Raw genomic sequence first — 12,678 nt, 5'->3', positions numbered from 1 at the left:
ATCTATTGGGTGATTAAAACAAACAGACAGACGGTGAAGTTGCTGATTTGGCTCCAACAAGGTTTTAGGTTGGATGTTAGGGTCGTGATTTGAACTACTGGAGACTGATGACAACTGACTTGAAACAACTATCGCAGGTACCTAGATAAGAGGGAAAGGGATGAGCCTTTGATAGATGCTATAGCAACGTAGAAAATATTATTGCAATTGAAACCTCATAGGTTGTTTTGTTTCTATTGTCTAGCGAGCATCCAAAAAAATTAAGGTCTTACCGAGATTCGAACTCAGGTTAGCGGAATGGTCTTTATCAGAATCCGCTGTGATAACCAACTACACTATAAGACCTGATTCGTGTTTTGTCTTTTACGCACCTCCATTTAATGCATTATTTCCAAGCCGCACAGAGCCATTTGTATTTGGTTACCACGGCTTTATTGAGGGTCAAGAAGCTCCTAATGGTTTATTTGAGTATAGGGACTATTTTATCTCAATGGGTACTTTGTTTTACACATTAGAAACTGCGAAATTACACATTTTTGAACCGGTGGAGTGGTTTTAGAGGTGTGAGAGAGCAAATAGAGTCTGAGGCTGAGCCCCAGGCCTCCTCCAATGAGAGAAAATGCAAGGAAAACAAAAGTCTGATTTACTATTCATAAAAGTTCAAGGGTAGACCCAAGAATTGGCATTGTTCGAGATCAACGAAAGGCGATTTAGTAGCCCGAGGAGCGTCGAGCAGGAAGATCTCAGGGGATTGTGCATTGAACTGGGGCCATTGGCCATTGGCAGAAGCGACCTGTAAAGTACCAGTATAGCCACGAGCTTTAAGGTAGTTGGGATCAGGATTTGGGTTGCCAGTTCTGAAAAAACTAGTCCAATAATCCATGATAAGTTGGTTAAATGGTAGGTCGTATTCGTCTCTAAAGTGAAGGCCAAACTCGTTAAGAGTACCGAAAACATAATACAATTCACCAGAGTGACATCTATAATATGGCAAGGATGGATCTCCGTATGGATGAGAGGCAGTCAAGGGTGCGAAGCAAACGTTGTTAGGATCATATCCATTGTAAGTTCTATCAAATTGATAGTAAAATACCTTGGACAGTTTTCTATGCTTGACAGCAGAATTGATGGTAGCTTGATCGATGCATCTGAAAATAACGTCAGTGGCTAGTCTGGAGCTTACATTGTAAACATCAGCAATGCTGCTTCCAGGTTCGGGGAATAGACCACTGCTGATAATGGAGTTGGTGAAAGAGCTATTGAAACTGAGCAATTGCTCAACTGAACTAGCAAGGTCGTCTGTGGTGGGGTAGCCAATGAAAGGAGCACCGTCATCACGAGCACTACCATAAATCAGAGGAACATCCGCAAGATAATTGTTTCCAGTAACGTCGATATGGCTTTCTTTAATATAATGTCCATCAACTGTAAGGTACCTTGCAACGTCATTGAGGTTGGAAAGGGTGAGAGGGTCGATTCCCTGTAGACAAGAAGCAACATCCGAAGCAGAACTGCAGCCAACATCGGTGACGATGGCTTTACCTGCTACGTTATATTCCTCCTCGGGGGTGTAGTACTCAGAGTACGAGGTACCATAGTCGTAGCCTCCAAGATTACTCTCGGGAATAGCAGCATGGAACAGTCCTTTGGCAGGCTCGCTTCCAAGCAAGGCTCTGGTGGTACCAGCACCAGCAGACTGACCAAATACAGTGACCTTATTAGGATCACCACCAAAATTGGCAATGTTCTGTTGAACCCATTGAAGAGCAGTGATAACATCAGCGAATCCGTAGTTACCGGTAATGTCAGTACCAGGAATGTTCAAAAAACCAATGGTTCCAAGACGATAGTTCACAGTTACCAATACAGTATCACCTCTTGATGCCATATTACTTCCGTCGAAGGTAGGATCCGAACCGGAGCCTGAGGTATAACCTCCACCAGTGACCCACACAGCAACTGGTTTGAGGTTGGTACTTGGACCATTGCCATGAGGAAGGTAAGGTGTGAACACGTTTAAGAACAAACAATCCTCACTGTATCCAGAGTTGGGAGGAGATGGACTTGTGAAACATTGAGCACCATATTTATTGGCCTGGATAACCTGTCTTGTGCCACTGTATGGCTTGGAATACGACCATCTGTCAAATGGGTCCGCATAAGGAATACCAAGGAAGCGGAATGACTTTTTGTTCCTATAACCAACAAAGGTATTTCCTCTTGATTGAACAGAGACAGAGTTCTGAGGAGTCACAGTATTGTTAGCAATTAGAGTACTAGTGTCGGATTGAGTGCAAAGAACAGCATAGTGAGCATTTCTATCCCGAACAGGTTGCACAAACAAACCACTTTTTGGAGTGATATAACCTCCTTGAACCCAGATACCAGTCTCGGGGTTAATCTTTCTAGAGTATAACAGATAGTTTATCTGGTAGGATAAATCATTCTGAGAAGAACGAAGCAATGCTGGAGATACAAGAGACTCTGAATATGACGCGCATGCTGCGGATGCTTGCTCATAAGTGTTTGAGCCATCGAGAAACAAGAAAGATTTGTGATTCACATCATCAGTGAAGTTTAAATTGTTTTGGTACAATAGAGTTACACCTTGATTCGAGTTGACAATTGGAGGTGGGGCTGCTATAGCGGCCTGGAAACATAGATAAGCGAATGCAACAATGACACCAATCATTGCTGGCGACCGAATAGCTTGATAGGCCCATGATGACCTGGGATGTAAGGTCATTTATATATACAAAAAAATTGAGGTCCACGACCCCCTCCACAGGCTCCAAACAAAAAAAAAATATCAATAAATTAAAGAGTGTGAGTATTGTTCAAATAGAGAGATGCATTAACAATTTAACCGGAACTCCAATATATGCCTTTATCTGGCAAAGATCAGTAACTGTCAGCGGGGTAACTTCTGCAGCTTCTATTAATGCAAGCTAGCTAAGCTTCAGGGGCAGGAACTGTCAGCAGGATAACCTGTCTATCCCCGCATTTCGGGGCAAAGGACGTATGATACAAGTTACTGGGCATAAACAATGATGATCGTGTGAGCACGGTTGTTCTAAATCCCGTCGGAAAGCGGGGGTTCGATAGGTACGGCATCAAAGTAAGGTACTACAAAGTTCAAAAGTTCCCGGCTAAATTACACAATTGCATTGTATTTTCTTCGTATTCAACTTACTTTTGTCATTCGGTGCACTATTGAAATACTGCGGGGTATAGTAGAAAATATTTTTTACAAATTTGGGTGGAAGCTTGTGAAGATCAAGCTTGGTTGAGGATGTTCGTGATTGTGAACGGTTAATTTGAAAGATTTGCGAGTTCATCAAATGTGCATGATATATTTCCCTCTGTTGGTGTCAAAATACGAAACAGCCAAATCCTAATTTTACGCGTTCTAATCAATTTCAACGGCAAAAAGCAATTAGGTTGAGAGGAGTCTTTCGCTCAATGGCAGTGTTTCAAAGCATTGACTGTCAAGTAAACCTTATTTTAGAATTAAGACAGCAGCATTGTAAAAATTGAAGATTTGACCATGCAATGTATCCCCAATAAACAGCATAGCGAAATCGTAAAGTAGGTGCATGGTTCAGTGGATTGGAAGCTCGGCATCTCTCGAGAGCTTGTGGCTGTTGGGAGCTAATATATTAATGTCCACAGGGTGTCGAATTGGACCGTTCCGTAGAAGGAAGTCTGTGGGGGATCATCACGTCTTGGTATCTTTTTTCTATTTCTTGGTTATATTGTGAGTGTCTAATTAGGTTTTCTGAGTGAAAAAAAGAAAGGCATTGTGGGTTAATTGCAAGTTTTCTTGTACAGATCTTGACATAATGAATCACGATCCAGTCTATGGTAAGATCCAGTATTCAAGTATGTAGCCGAGAATGGCAGGGTATCAGAAATATTGGGCATTGGAGTTTAGGCGAGTTTTCATTGGTAAAAACGCCAACTAAACACGTGAGATAGATAGCTAGAATTAAAAAATAAAGAAAAAAAAAAGCATTTAACAATGGCAAGGCATATTTGATTGGTATCCGTGATACTTTAGTAAGTGAGTACGAGCGAAAACAATGTGATTCCTGCCAATACTCTTAATATCACTGAAGAAATTGATTTAGAAGGACTCAATTCCATCATTCTGGTGTAATATTGTTTTATTTGGACCTTTCTAGATACTTTGTGTCATATTCGTGTACTTTTGGATAATAGATATGTATCCTGTCTTGAATTTCTCGAAAAAATGACTTGAATCATAATTATACTCCCGTTTTCCAAGGGTAAGGTTTACGTGATTTGGCTTAGAGGTGTGATTTAAAGGCAGTCTAAATCTGACATATAATGAATGAATAAATCTTGTTTAAAGTCCTATACTATACATAATTAATAAAATTCGTATAATTTCAAATCCAATCATTTACACAATACCAGGAGGGCTGCTACGTAAGTTTACCTGATTACAGGCTGTTTACTTGGTCTGTCAGACATAGTTTCCTTTCACATCTCAACTCTTATCTTATCAGTCAATATCGGATACCCTAACCCTGATATCCAAGATATATAAATACTCGTAGTTTCCCTTAGAAGCTGGAAGACTAAGCTGTGTTATCATTAAGTCTTCTTATGCTAACTTCTAGTTGCGTTTTAATATCAATTCATTGACTTTTCTTATGTTAACTTCTAAGCGGGAAAAAATCCTATACCCGGATACAACATACCCTTCGAGCTGACACATACATCAAAGAGCCCATATGGCGCAATGGTAGCGCGTCGGTTTTCGGTACCGAAGGTTGTGTGTTCGAGTCATGCTGTGGGCTTCATTTTTTTGTTTCTTTCCTTTCCATTTCATAAAGGTAACAGCATAGTATAATTTTTTTAAAATTCTTTTCTTTCAGTATCCAATATCTTGATTTAAATTGTTTGAAGTTATTGGAAATGATTCTCCTAACATAGCTAAAGGCTGTATGTCATTTGTACGTCGTGTATATTCCGCATATGTAAGCTACTCATTTTATGGGCATGAGAGTGATATTATTAAATTGCTTTAAAGGATTGAATATCTATCAAAAAAAAAAAAAAAAACCGCCAAGAACCACACAAAACCGATGGCCGGCAACATAAGAGCTGAGCATAACCCAGCGAGAGCCACTTATAAATTTATGCTGAATGGCGGAACAACCGCCTATTAGCGAGCCCGCCGATAGCCGGTATACACAGAAAGAACAAATATCATCCGCGAAAAAACCAGAAGAAAAGCAATATTCATAAGAAAAAACAGCCAATAATAAACCCTCCAGAACGGAATATTGATAAACAGTTGTATACAACGGTAAACGGTACCGGAAATAGCTCGGCCATGGTTCCTATGTTCGCGCTCAGGGGTGCAGGTATGCCCCACTTACCCCACATTTGGTGTAAATCTGGGCCCTACCGAGTTTGCGCCGAACACAGACTTATTGATATTATAAAAGGACGAAGGTTAAGATCAAACACTAGACAAACGACGCGACAAGACTTAACAGAATTTGAAAAAGGTATTGTCCTTAGACAGTTAAGAATATCAAAGTTATGAATCGTCTGACAAGTAATGGCGTGAAAGTGGCAGTCAGTCGCCGAAGCGCTCGACTCTTTTCAACATCCGGTTCACAAAAAAACACAACAAACATTATACCAAAGCCTTTAAAATCACTATGTGTGGCCAATAGAGGTGAAATTGTACATAGAGTACACAGAACAGCATCTAGACTGGGTATTAAAACCAGCTCTGTGTATACAGGTCCTGATCGTGACTTGCCTAGTTCCATCAGCACGCCAATCAACCTCTCTCTGGGAAGTGAGACCAGTGGGTATATCGATATCGAAAGAGTAGTACAGACTGCTAAGAAGAATGGTTGTGATTCAATTCACCCTGGATATGGGTTCTTATCGGAAAATGCACAATTTGCCAAACGGGTTCGAGAAGAAGGACTCGTATTCGTTGGCCCTCCACAGGGTGCAATTGAAGCAATGGGAGCTAAGGATAAATCGAAGGAAATAATGGAAGCAGCGGGAGTACCTTGCGTTCCTGGATACCATGGATCGAATCAGGATCCTCAATTCTTGAAAGAAAAAGCAGGTGAAATCGGGTACCCGGTTCTGATCAAGGCCGTTCTTGGTGGAGGTGGTAAAGGCATGAGAATCGTCCAGTCAGCTGAGGAATTCGACCAACAACTCAATTCTGCCAAATCCGAAGCTAAATCATCATTTGGCGATGACAATGTTTTGATTGAAAAGTATATCACAACTCCTCGTCATATCGAAGTGCAAGTGTTTGCTGACAAGTATGGCAATACAGTTGCCCTTGGAGAACGTGATTGTAGTGTTCAAAGACGTCATCAGAAAGTACTTGAAGAGTCACCAGCACCAGGAATCAGTGAGGAAATTAGACAATCATTGTGGGAAAAAGCTAGACTAGCCGCCAAGGCAGTAGCATATGAAGGTGCTGGCACTGTGGAGTTTATTTTTGACAATGACACCAATAAGTTTTATTTTATGGAGATGAACACTCGACTCCAGGTCGAACACCCTGTTACCGAAATGGTATGTGGAGAGGACCTTGTTGAGTGGCAACTGCTGATTGCCGCTGGATTCCCACTTCCGAAAAAGCAGGAAGAGGTACAGCTGAGTGGACACTCATTTGAGGCTAGAATCTACTGTGAAGATCCTTTCAAGGAATTTCTTCCATCCAGTGGAAAGATTGTTCACATGTCTCTGCCATCTACAGGATCACCTAGAATCGACTTTACTTTTAAAGAAGGATCAGATATCTCTGCTCTTTATGACCCAATGATCGGAAAACTTATCGTTCATGGCAAAGACCGTGAAGAGGCATTGGCTAAAATGTACATGGCACTTGGCGAGCTTGAAGTTGTTGGACCTACTACGAATATTGAATTCTTGAGGAGAATCGTCGGCAGCACCCAATTTGGGTCTAATAATCCTGATGGACTCGAGACTGGGTTTATCCCCAAGAATAGAGATCATTTGCTCCAGATCAAGGAAACACCATCTGCAGTTTATGCACAAGCAGCAGTTGCCACACTCTTATCAGAGACTTCTGCTCAAGGTCCATTTTCTATGTCTCCAAGCAGAGGAGGACTATCGCGTGCCATTGAGTTCCGGGATCACCGTGCAGACCCCGAAAGCCCAAATGTCAGAATCGACATTCAGCAAATCGATGATACTCAGTTCCTATATTCACAAGATGGTGGTCCTCAAACGAAGGTCTCCCTTGCTAGATACGATCCGGAATCTAAAGCACTTCGCATTGAGTTCGAAGACTACGCACAGTTCAACAACACAGTAGTTATCGATCCCGAAACACATACCGTCAATGTTTTCCAGGACGGAACTCAATACACTTTACAACAACCCAAGCCAGAGTGGCTAGCCAAAGCTCTTGGTATCAAAGAAGACAAACACAGTGTTATCGCACCAATGCCTTGTGCTATTGCGAAAGTGCATGTTGCTCCTGGAGATAGCGTACAGAAAGACCAAGAGTTGGTTGTCATCTTGAGTATGAAGATGGAGACTACTATCCGCAGTCCCAGAGACGGAGTTATCAAGTCAGTCACACATGGTGTTGGCGACATTGTGAAGCAGGGAGTTGCCCTCATCGAGTTCGAAGACTGATTATGTATTATTAATAAACAACTATTATGATCTTTTGGTTAGTATTAGACGTTGAGGCCCTGCCGCAAATCGTGTTCCTCTTGTATTTGATAAGATTAGAGGGGGTCATTTTGGCATGCAATAACCGGCGATCCAAATTGTAAATAGTGTAAACACAAGTTCAGTATAGATTACATAAGTTCTATGGCAGTCTGCTTCAGATCGACTTTCCTGATCTTACCACTGGCCGTTTTTGGGAAGTCGTCGACGTAGTGTACGTACTTGGGTGCCATATAATGGCCCAATCGTTCAGTGACGAATTCCTGGATCTCTCTGATGGATGGGGGATCTTTCTTATGAGTATGATCAAGGACGATAAAAGCGCAGATAGCTTCTCCGTATTTCTTATCAGGAACCCCGACTACTGATGCTTGAAGAACAGCGTCATGCGTAAAAAGAGCATTCTCGATCTCCAGAGGATGAATATTCTCACCTCCACGAATGATAAGATCTTTAATACGGCCAGTCACCGTTAAAAATCCTTCCTTATCAATTTGACCCTCATCACCAGTTTTCATCCATCTCTTGCCATCAGCATCTACGGCAATTGCCTCGGCAGTTTTGGAAGCATCCCGGTAATATTCTTTCATCAATAAGTACCCAGCAACCACAATTTCACCTTTTTCCCCAATAGGCAGAGGAGTCAAAGTATCATCCCCAGGTCGAACGATTTTAGCTTCGGTATGAGGCATGATGGTACCAACCGTAGTACAGCGCCTCTCGGCACTGTCATTCGGATGAGACATAAAACTGACTGGAGCTGTCTCAGTCATGCCATAACAGATAGTCAGTTCATTAAGATGAAGCTCTTGGGAGAGTCTCTTCATGATTTCAATTGGTACAGAGGACCCAGCAGCAATTCCAGTACGAAGATACTCGTACCCTCTTTGTTGGCCATCATTCAGGTCTAATTGGGCAGCAAACATAGTAGGAACGCCATGTAAAGTAGTGCACGAGTATTTGCGTACTGAAGTTAGAGATGCAATGGGATCAAATGCGTCTGAAGGGTATACTAGACAAGATCCCGTAGACCATGCACATAAATTTGACAAAACTAGTCCGAAACAATGAAACATGGGCACCGGGATACACATATGATCCTGGCCCGTAGGATGGTGAGACTGGGTAGCAGACAATCCCATTCGATTACCAATGAAACGTCCATTGTTGACCAGGTTATAATGAGACAATGAGGTGATTTTAGGAGCTGAAGTAGTTCCGGATGTAAATTGCATGTTGATGGTATCCTGACAGTCGGTATCATATTCTTTGGGTGTAATGTCCTCTAGAAGATTTGAAAACGGGATGGTACCACGATGAAACTTGAATTCGGAAGTATGCTTTGCAGATAGCTTAGAAAGAGCATCACCTTTAATAGCGTTTCCTTCTGGGGTAGATGACGTTGGAGGAATAACGAATATGGCTTCAATGTCAGGAGAGTTCTTCTTGGACAGAATCTCTTGTATAAGAGGTTCCATATCCCTCGCCGGCTTCCGCCTGCCTCTATGAAGATGAGATTGAATAATCAATACCTTTGAACCACTTCCTTCCATGCCAGCATGGAACTGGCCATGAGTAAAGGCCGGATTCAGCGGAATCATAATGGCACCTAATTTAGCCAATCCAATCTGAAGAACTGGATATTCCCAGATATTACCAGCACAAACAGATACTCTGTCATTCTTCTTGATACCGTACTTTTCAGCCAGATTGGTCGCGACTATAGATGAAAGACGGTCTAACTCGCTATAAGTGAGTTCCACATTTTGATGCATAGAAATAACGGCATTCAAGTGACCGTAATTCTTGGCTGTTTCTTCCACCAAACTACCTATAGTATGTGAAGACAGGGGAGGTTCTGTAGGACCAGTTACATGACTTAACTCTTCACTTATAAATCGATATCTTGAACTTGACGAGGTGAAATTTCGGTATCTGTTAGCGACATTTCTTCGAGATCTTGCAGTTCTTTGAGCAACGCATTGCACTCTGGCAACGGTTGATAAACTGCGTCCAGCAACAAAGTTTCTAATACTTGAATACAGTAACATGAGTGCTACAGATCAAGAGGTTAAAGAAAGTCATGAAGTCAATTTAAAGCGGTTCGACTTGGCCGGTGTTTCGCTCCGAGAAAGTGCCCCCACCTAAATGCGGGGTATTGTTGATTTGCAACCGAAATACCTCCGTCCGCATGTCGATCGTTATCTTGCATAATCTACCATCGGTATCTAGAATCGATAAACACCGACTCTTAGACAACCCAGCGTCTAATTGACCAAACAGGGTTCATACGTTGCCAACACGTTGGCGGGCACATTTCGGGGGGCGGGGAGGATTCGGAATGCCATATTTTGCTTCAGAACGCGAAACACTCTCAGCTCATCCCCATTAGAGTTGGAAACCCCCTGATTCGACTCAAGCGAAGCGAGACGATCCACGAGGTCCGAGAGGGGTGGTGTGCCTCCGGCGGCTGGGGCTCCGCCCCCGACCCTGGTTGCTCCTGCTTCGCAGGAGATTACGGGCACTGTCACCTGAAACGACTCGAGCGGAGCGAGAGGAGCAGCGGGGTCTGGGGCGGAGCCCCAGCCGCCGGAGGCAGAGAGCATCACACAAGTTAGAGTACTCATTCATTAAAATTACAGCGTAAAAATACAAGCAATCGAGGGGTTACCAATATGCAAAATAAATATGGGGAGGTTACTGGGAGGAGCTCGAGTCGTCGTCAACCAGCTTTCTTGCTTCGATTAGCGGGTCCCAGGCATATGACTTGGCTACGGATTCCATCCATGAGGTGTCCAAGTATGCGAATTCGTCCAAGGGCAGCGAGGATTGAGGCTGGGACTGAGATGCTTGTGAACCAAGAGGCAAAGTGTCGTGAGCTTCTGCAGTTATTGACATTGATACTGGTGCGGCGGCAGACTCAGATAAAATATCAGCACTCGACCTGTCAGAATCAGAAATAGCTGAAAGCTCAGACTCGGGACGAATGTTAAGTGGAGAACCTAGAGTCCTAGCACTTTCAGCAGTAGTCCACGATGATTCTTTAATAAGTTGTTGAAACTGTTTCTTGTGAGGTATTGGAGACGGCATTTGAGTGCTAAGAGCACTGCTGCTACGACGGCTCGGTGGGTTAGACATGAAAACAGACTGCTGCTGTTGCTGTGACTGCACCGGTTGCTGCTGTTGCTGAAGGCTCGACTTGCCAATACCGGCACTTTTCGGACTGTTTGCCTCGTCAGAGCTGAGAACTACTTTGAACTGAGACATGGCTGAAGACATTTCCGGCGTCACTTTAGAAACAGCTCTCTGAGCTGTTTTTGGAAGACCGGGTGGAGCAGCCAAGTCTGTGTCTGCAGTAACAGGGGTTGTATGGTCCTGAGTGATGAAAATACCTCGTGCTGGACTCGATTGCGATGCCTCATGGACCAGGATAGCGCCAGAGTGTAGACGACTGGCAGGAGTCGGCGACGAAATAGAACCGGACTCTCTACCGCGCACAGCAGTCGCTTTTTCCGTCATAAGAATTGTTGTTGGTGACGATGTCTGAATTTCGGTCTTATGAGGGGTATGAGGAGGCAATCTCGAATCGGCACTTGATTGGTAATCAGTCATTGGACCAGAAGAAGAAGATGGAACTGGTGGAACAGCAGGTATCTCAGCCGTAGAAGATTCAGCCGCTCTTTCGATCATAATGCTCTTGTCTCTCAAGTTCTTTTTCGACTGTTTTTTCTTCAGTGATGGCTTCTGAATCATGTTGTTTTTGATTTGTGCAGGAGTCATGTTGGAAAAAACAATTGGTTTAGCTTTGGGCATTGCAGCAGGTGCTTTAGGAGACGGCAATGAATTGGGATTCGGAGTTTGTTGATGATGAGCAGGAACCACTGAAAAAGTCGATTTCGAGGCAAATTCTGGCGAAGTACGAGCATAGCTTGGTGTTGGAGCTGAGATTGGTGGTGGCATAGGTGGAGGTGTTGGTTTACTGGGGAAGTGTTTATACTGCTGTTGTTGCTGTTGTTGTTGTTGTTGTTGCTGCTGCTGTTGTTGCTGTTGTTGCTGTGGATGCTGCTGTTGCGGTTGTGGTCTTGTATGAGATTGTGGGAGTGGTTGTGGTTGTGGTTGACTATGGTACTTGACAGTTGCAGGTGTAGTATGTGTTTGAGGGTGGTCTAAATCAGGTGTCAGAAGCATTGATTGAGGAGGAGGCTGATGAGGCAGGGAGTGAGAGTGTGGATGTTGTCTAACAGTTTGCTGTTGTTGCTGCTGTTGCTGCTGTTGCTGCTGCTGCAGTTGTAGCTGTTGTTGTTGATGGGCTTTTTGTTTTCGCTCCTGTTGAAGTCTCTGATACTCTTTGTGGATCTTCTCCTTTTGATACTGCTGACGTTGGAGCAGCATCTGTTGTTCATGCTGCTGTTGTTGCTGTTGTTGTGATTTTGCCCTAGTGATTTCTTGCTGAGTGAGATATTGCTGTTGTTGCTGCAACTGCAACTCTAACAACCGCTGTTGTGCTAACTGCTGTTGTTGTTCTTGTACATGCTGTTGCTGTTGCTTCAAAAGCTGCTGTCTCTGTCGCTCTTGAAGAGTCATCTGCTGTTGTTGCTGCAGTTGCTTAGCTTGAAGCTGTCGACGCTGTTGTTGAAGCTGCTGCTGCTGTAGAAGTTGCTGCTGACGATGCTGCTCATGGAGTCTGAGTTCAAGCTCGTGTTGCTGTAGCTGCTGCTGCTGCTGCTGTTGTGGATGCGGTGGTTGTTGAGATGGATACCCTCCAGCAGCCTGTGAAGGTATACCACTATTGATATATTGCTGCTTTCGGAGGGCGGCGTGGGTTTGATTGTCGAAACCGTTGTTCATAAGTAAAGGAGAGTCATAGGCTGTAGCATACAGCGAGTTGATGGCTTTAAAGTTGACATCAGGCTGTTGAAGAAAAGAGAAATCTTCAAACTCACTGCCACTGTTCATAGT

The 12,678-nt window shown here is 43.5% G+C and overlaps 3 protein-coding genes and 2 non-coding genes across 5 annotated transcripts; 2 read left to right on the top strand and 3 right to left on the bottom strand.

Annotated features, from left to right (window-relative positions):
* Nucleotides 1-263: 263 nt before the first annotated feature.
* On the bottom strand, nt 264-345 carry AWJ20_1028 (the record flags this gene model as incomplete). Its single annotated transcript has 1 exon — nt 264-345. It is a non-coding gene; the product is annotated as a tRNA-Gln (tRNA).
* Nucleotides 346-646: 301 nt separating this feature from the next.
* On the bottom strand, nt 647-2,746 carry AWJ20_1027 (uncharacterized protein; the record flags this gene model as incomplete). Its single annotated transcript, XM_018877876.1, has 1 exon — nt 647-2,746. One exon carries the CDS (start codon nt 2,744-2,746, stop codon nt 647-649), a length of 2,100 nt encoding a protein of 699 aa, XP_018735235.1.
* Nucleotides 2,747-4,754: 2,008 nt separating this feature from the next.
* Nucleotides 4,755-4,826, top strand: AWJ20_1026 (the record flags this gene model as incomplete). The annotated part of the gene is made up of 1 exon: nt 4,755-4,826. It is a non-coding gene; the product is annotated as a tRNA-Arg (tRNA).
* A 751-nt stretch (nt 4,827-5,577) lies between these two features.
* On the top strand, nt 5,578-7,680 carry DUR1,2 (bifunctional urea carboxylase/allophanate hydrolase; the record flags this gene model as incomplete). The annotated part of the gene is made up of 1 exon (XM_018877875.1): nt 5,578-7,680. One exon carries the CDS (start codon nt 5,578-5,580, stop codon nt 7,678-7,680), a length of 2,103 nt encoding a protein of 700 aa, XP_018735234.1.
* A 170-nt stretch (nt 7,681-7,850) lies between these two features.
* PCS60 (Pcs60p) lies at nt 7,851-9,770 on the bottom strand (the record flags this gene model as incomplete). Its single annotated transcript, XM_018877874.1, has 1 exon — nt 7,851-9,770. One exon carries the CDS (start codon nt 9,768-9,770, stop codon nt 7,851-7,853), a length of 1,920 nt encoding a protein of 639 aa, XP_018735233.1.
* Between the last annotated feature and the right edge of the window lie 2,908 nt (nt 9,771-12,678).

The sequence above is a fragment of the Sugiyamaella lignohabitans genome, chromosome A (assembly GCF_001640025.1).
Source record: "Sugiyamaella lignohabitans strain CBS 10342 chromosome A, complete sequence".
NCBI classification, from domain to species: Eukaryota; Fungi; Ascomycota; class Dipodascomycetes; order Dipodascales; family Trichomonascaceae; genus Sugiyamaella; species Sugiyamaella lignohabitans.
This window is presented reverse-complemented; position numbering and strand designations above follow the sequence as displayed.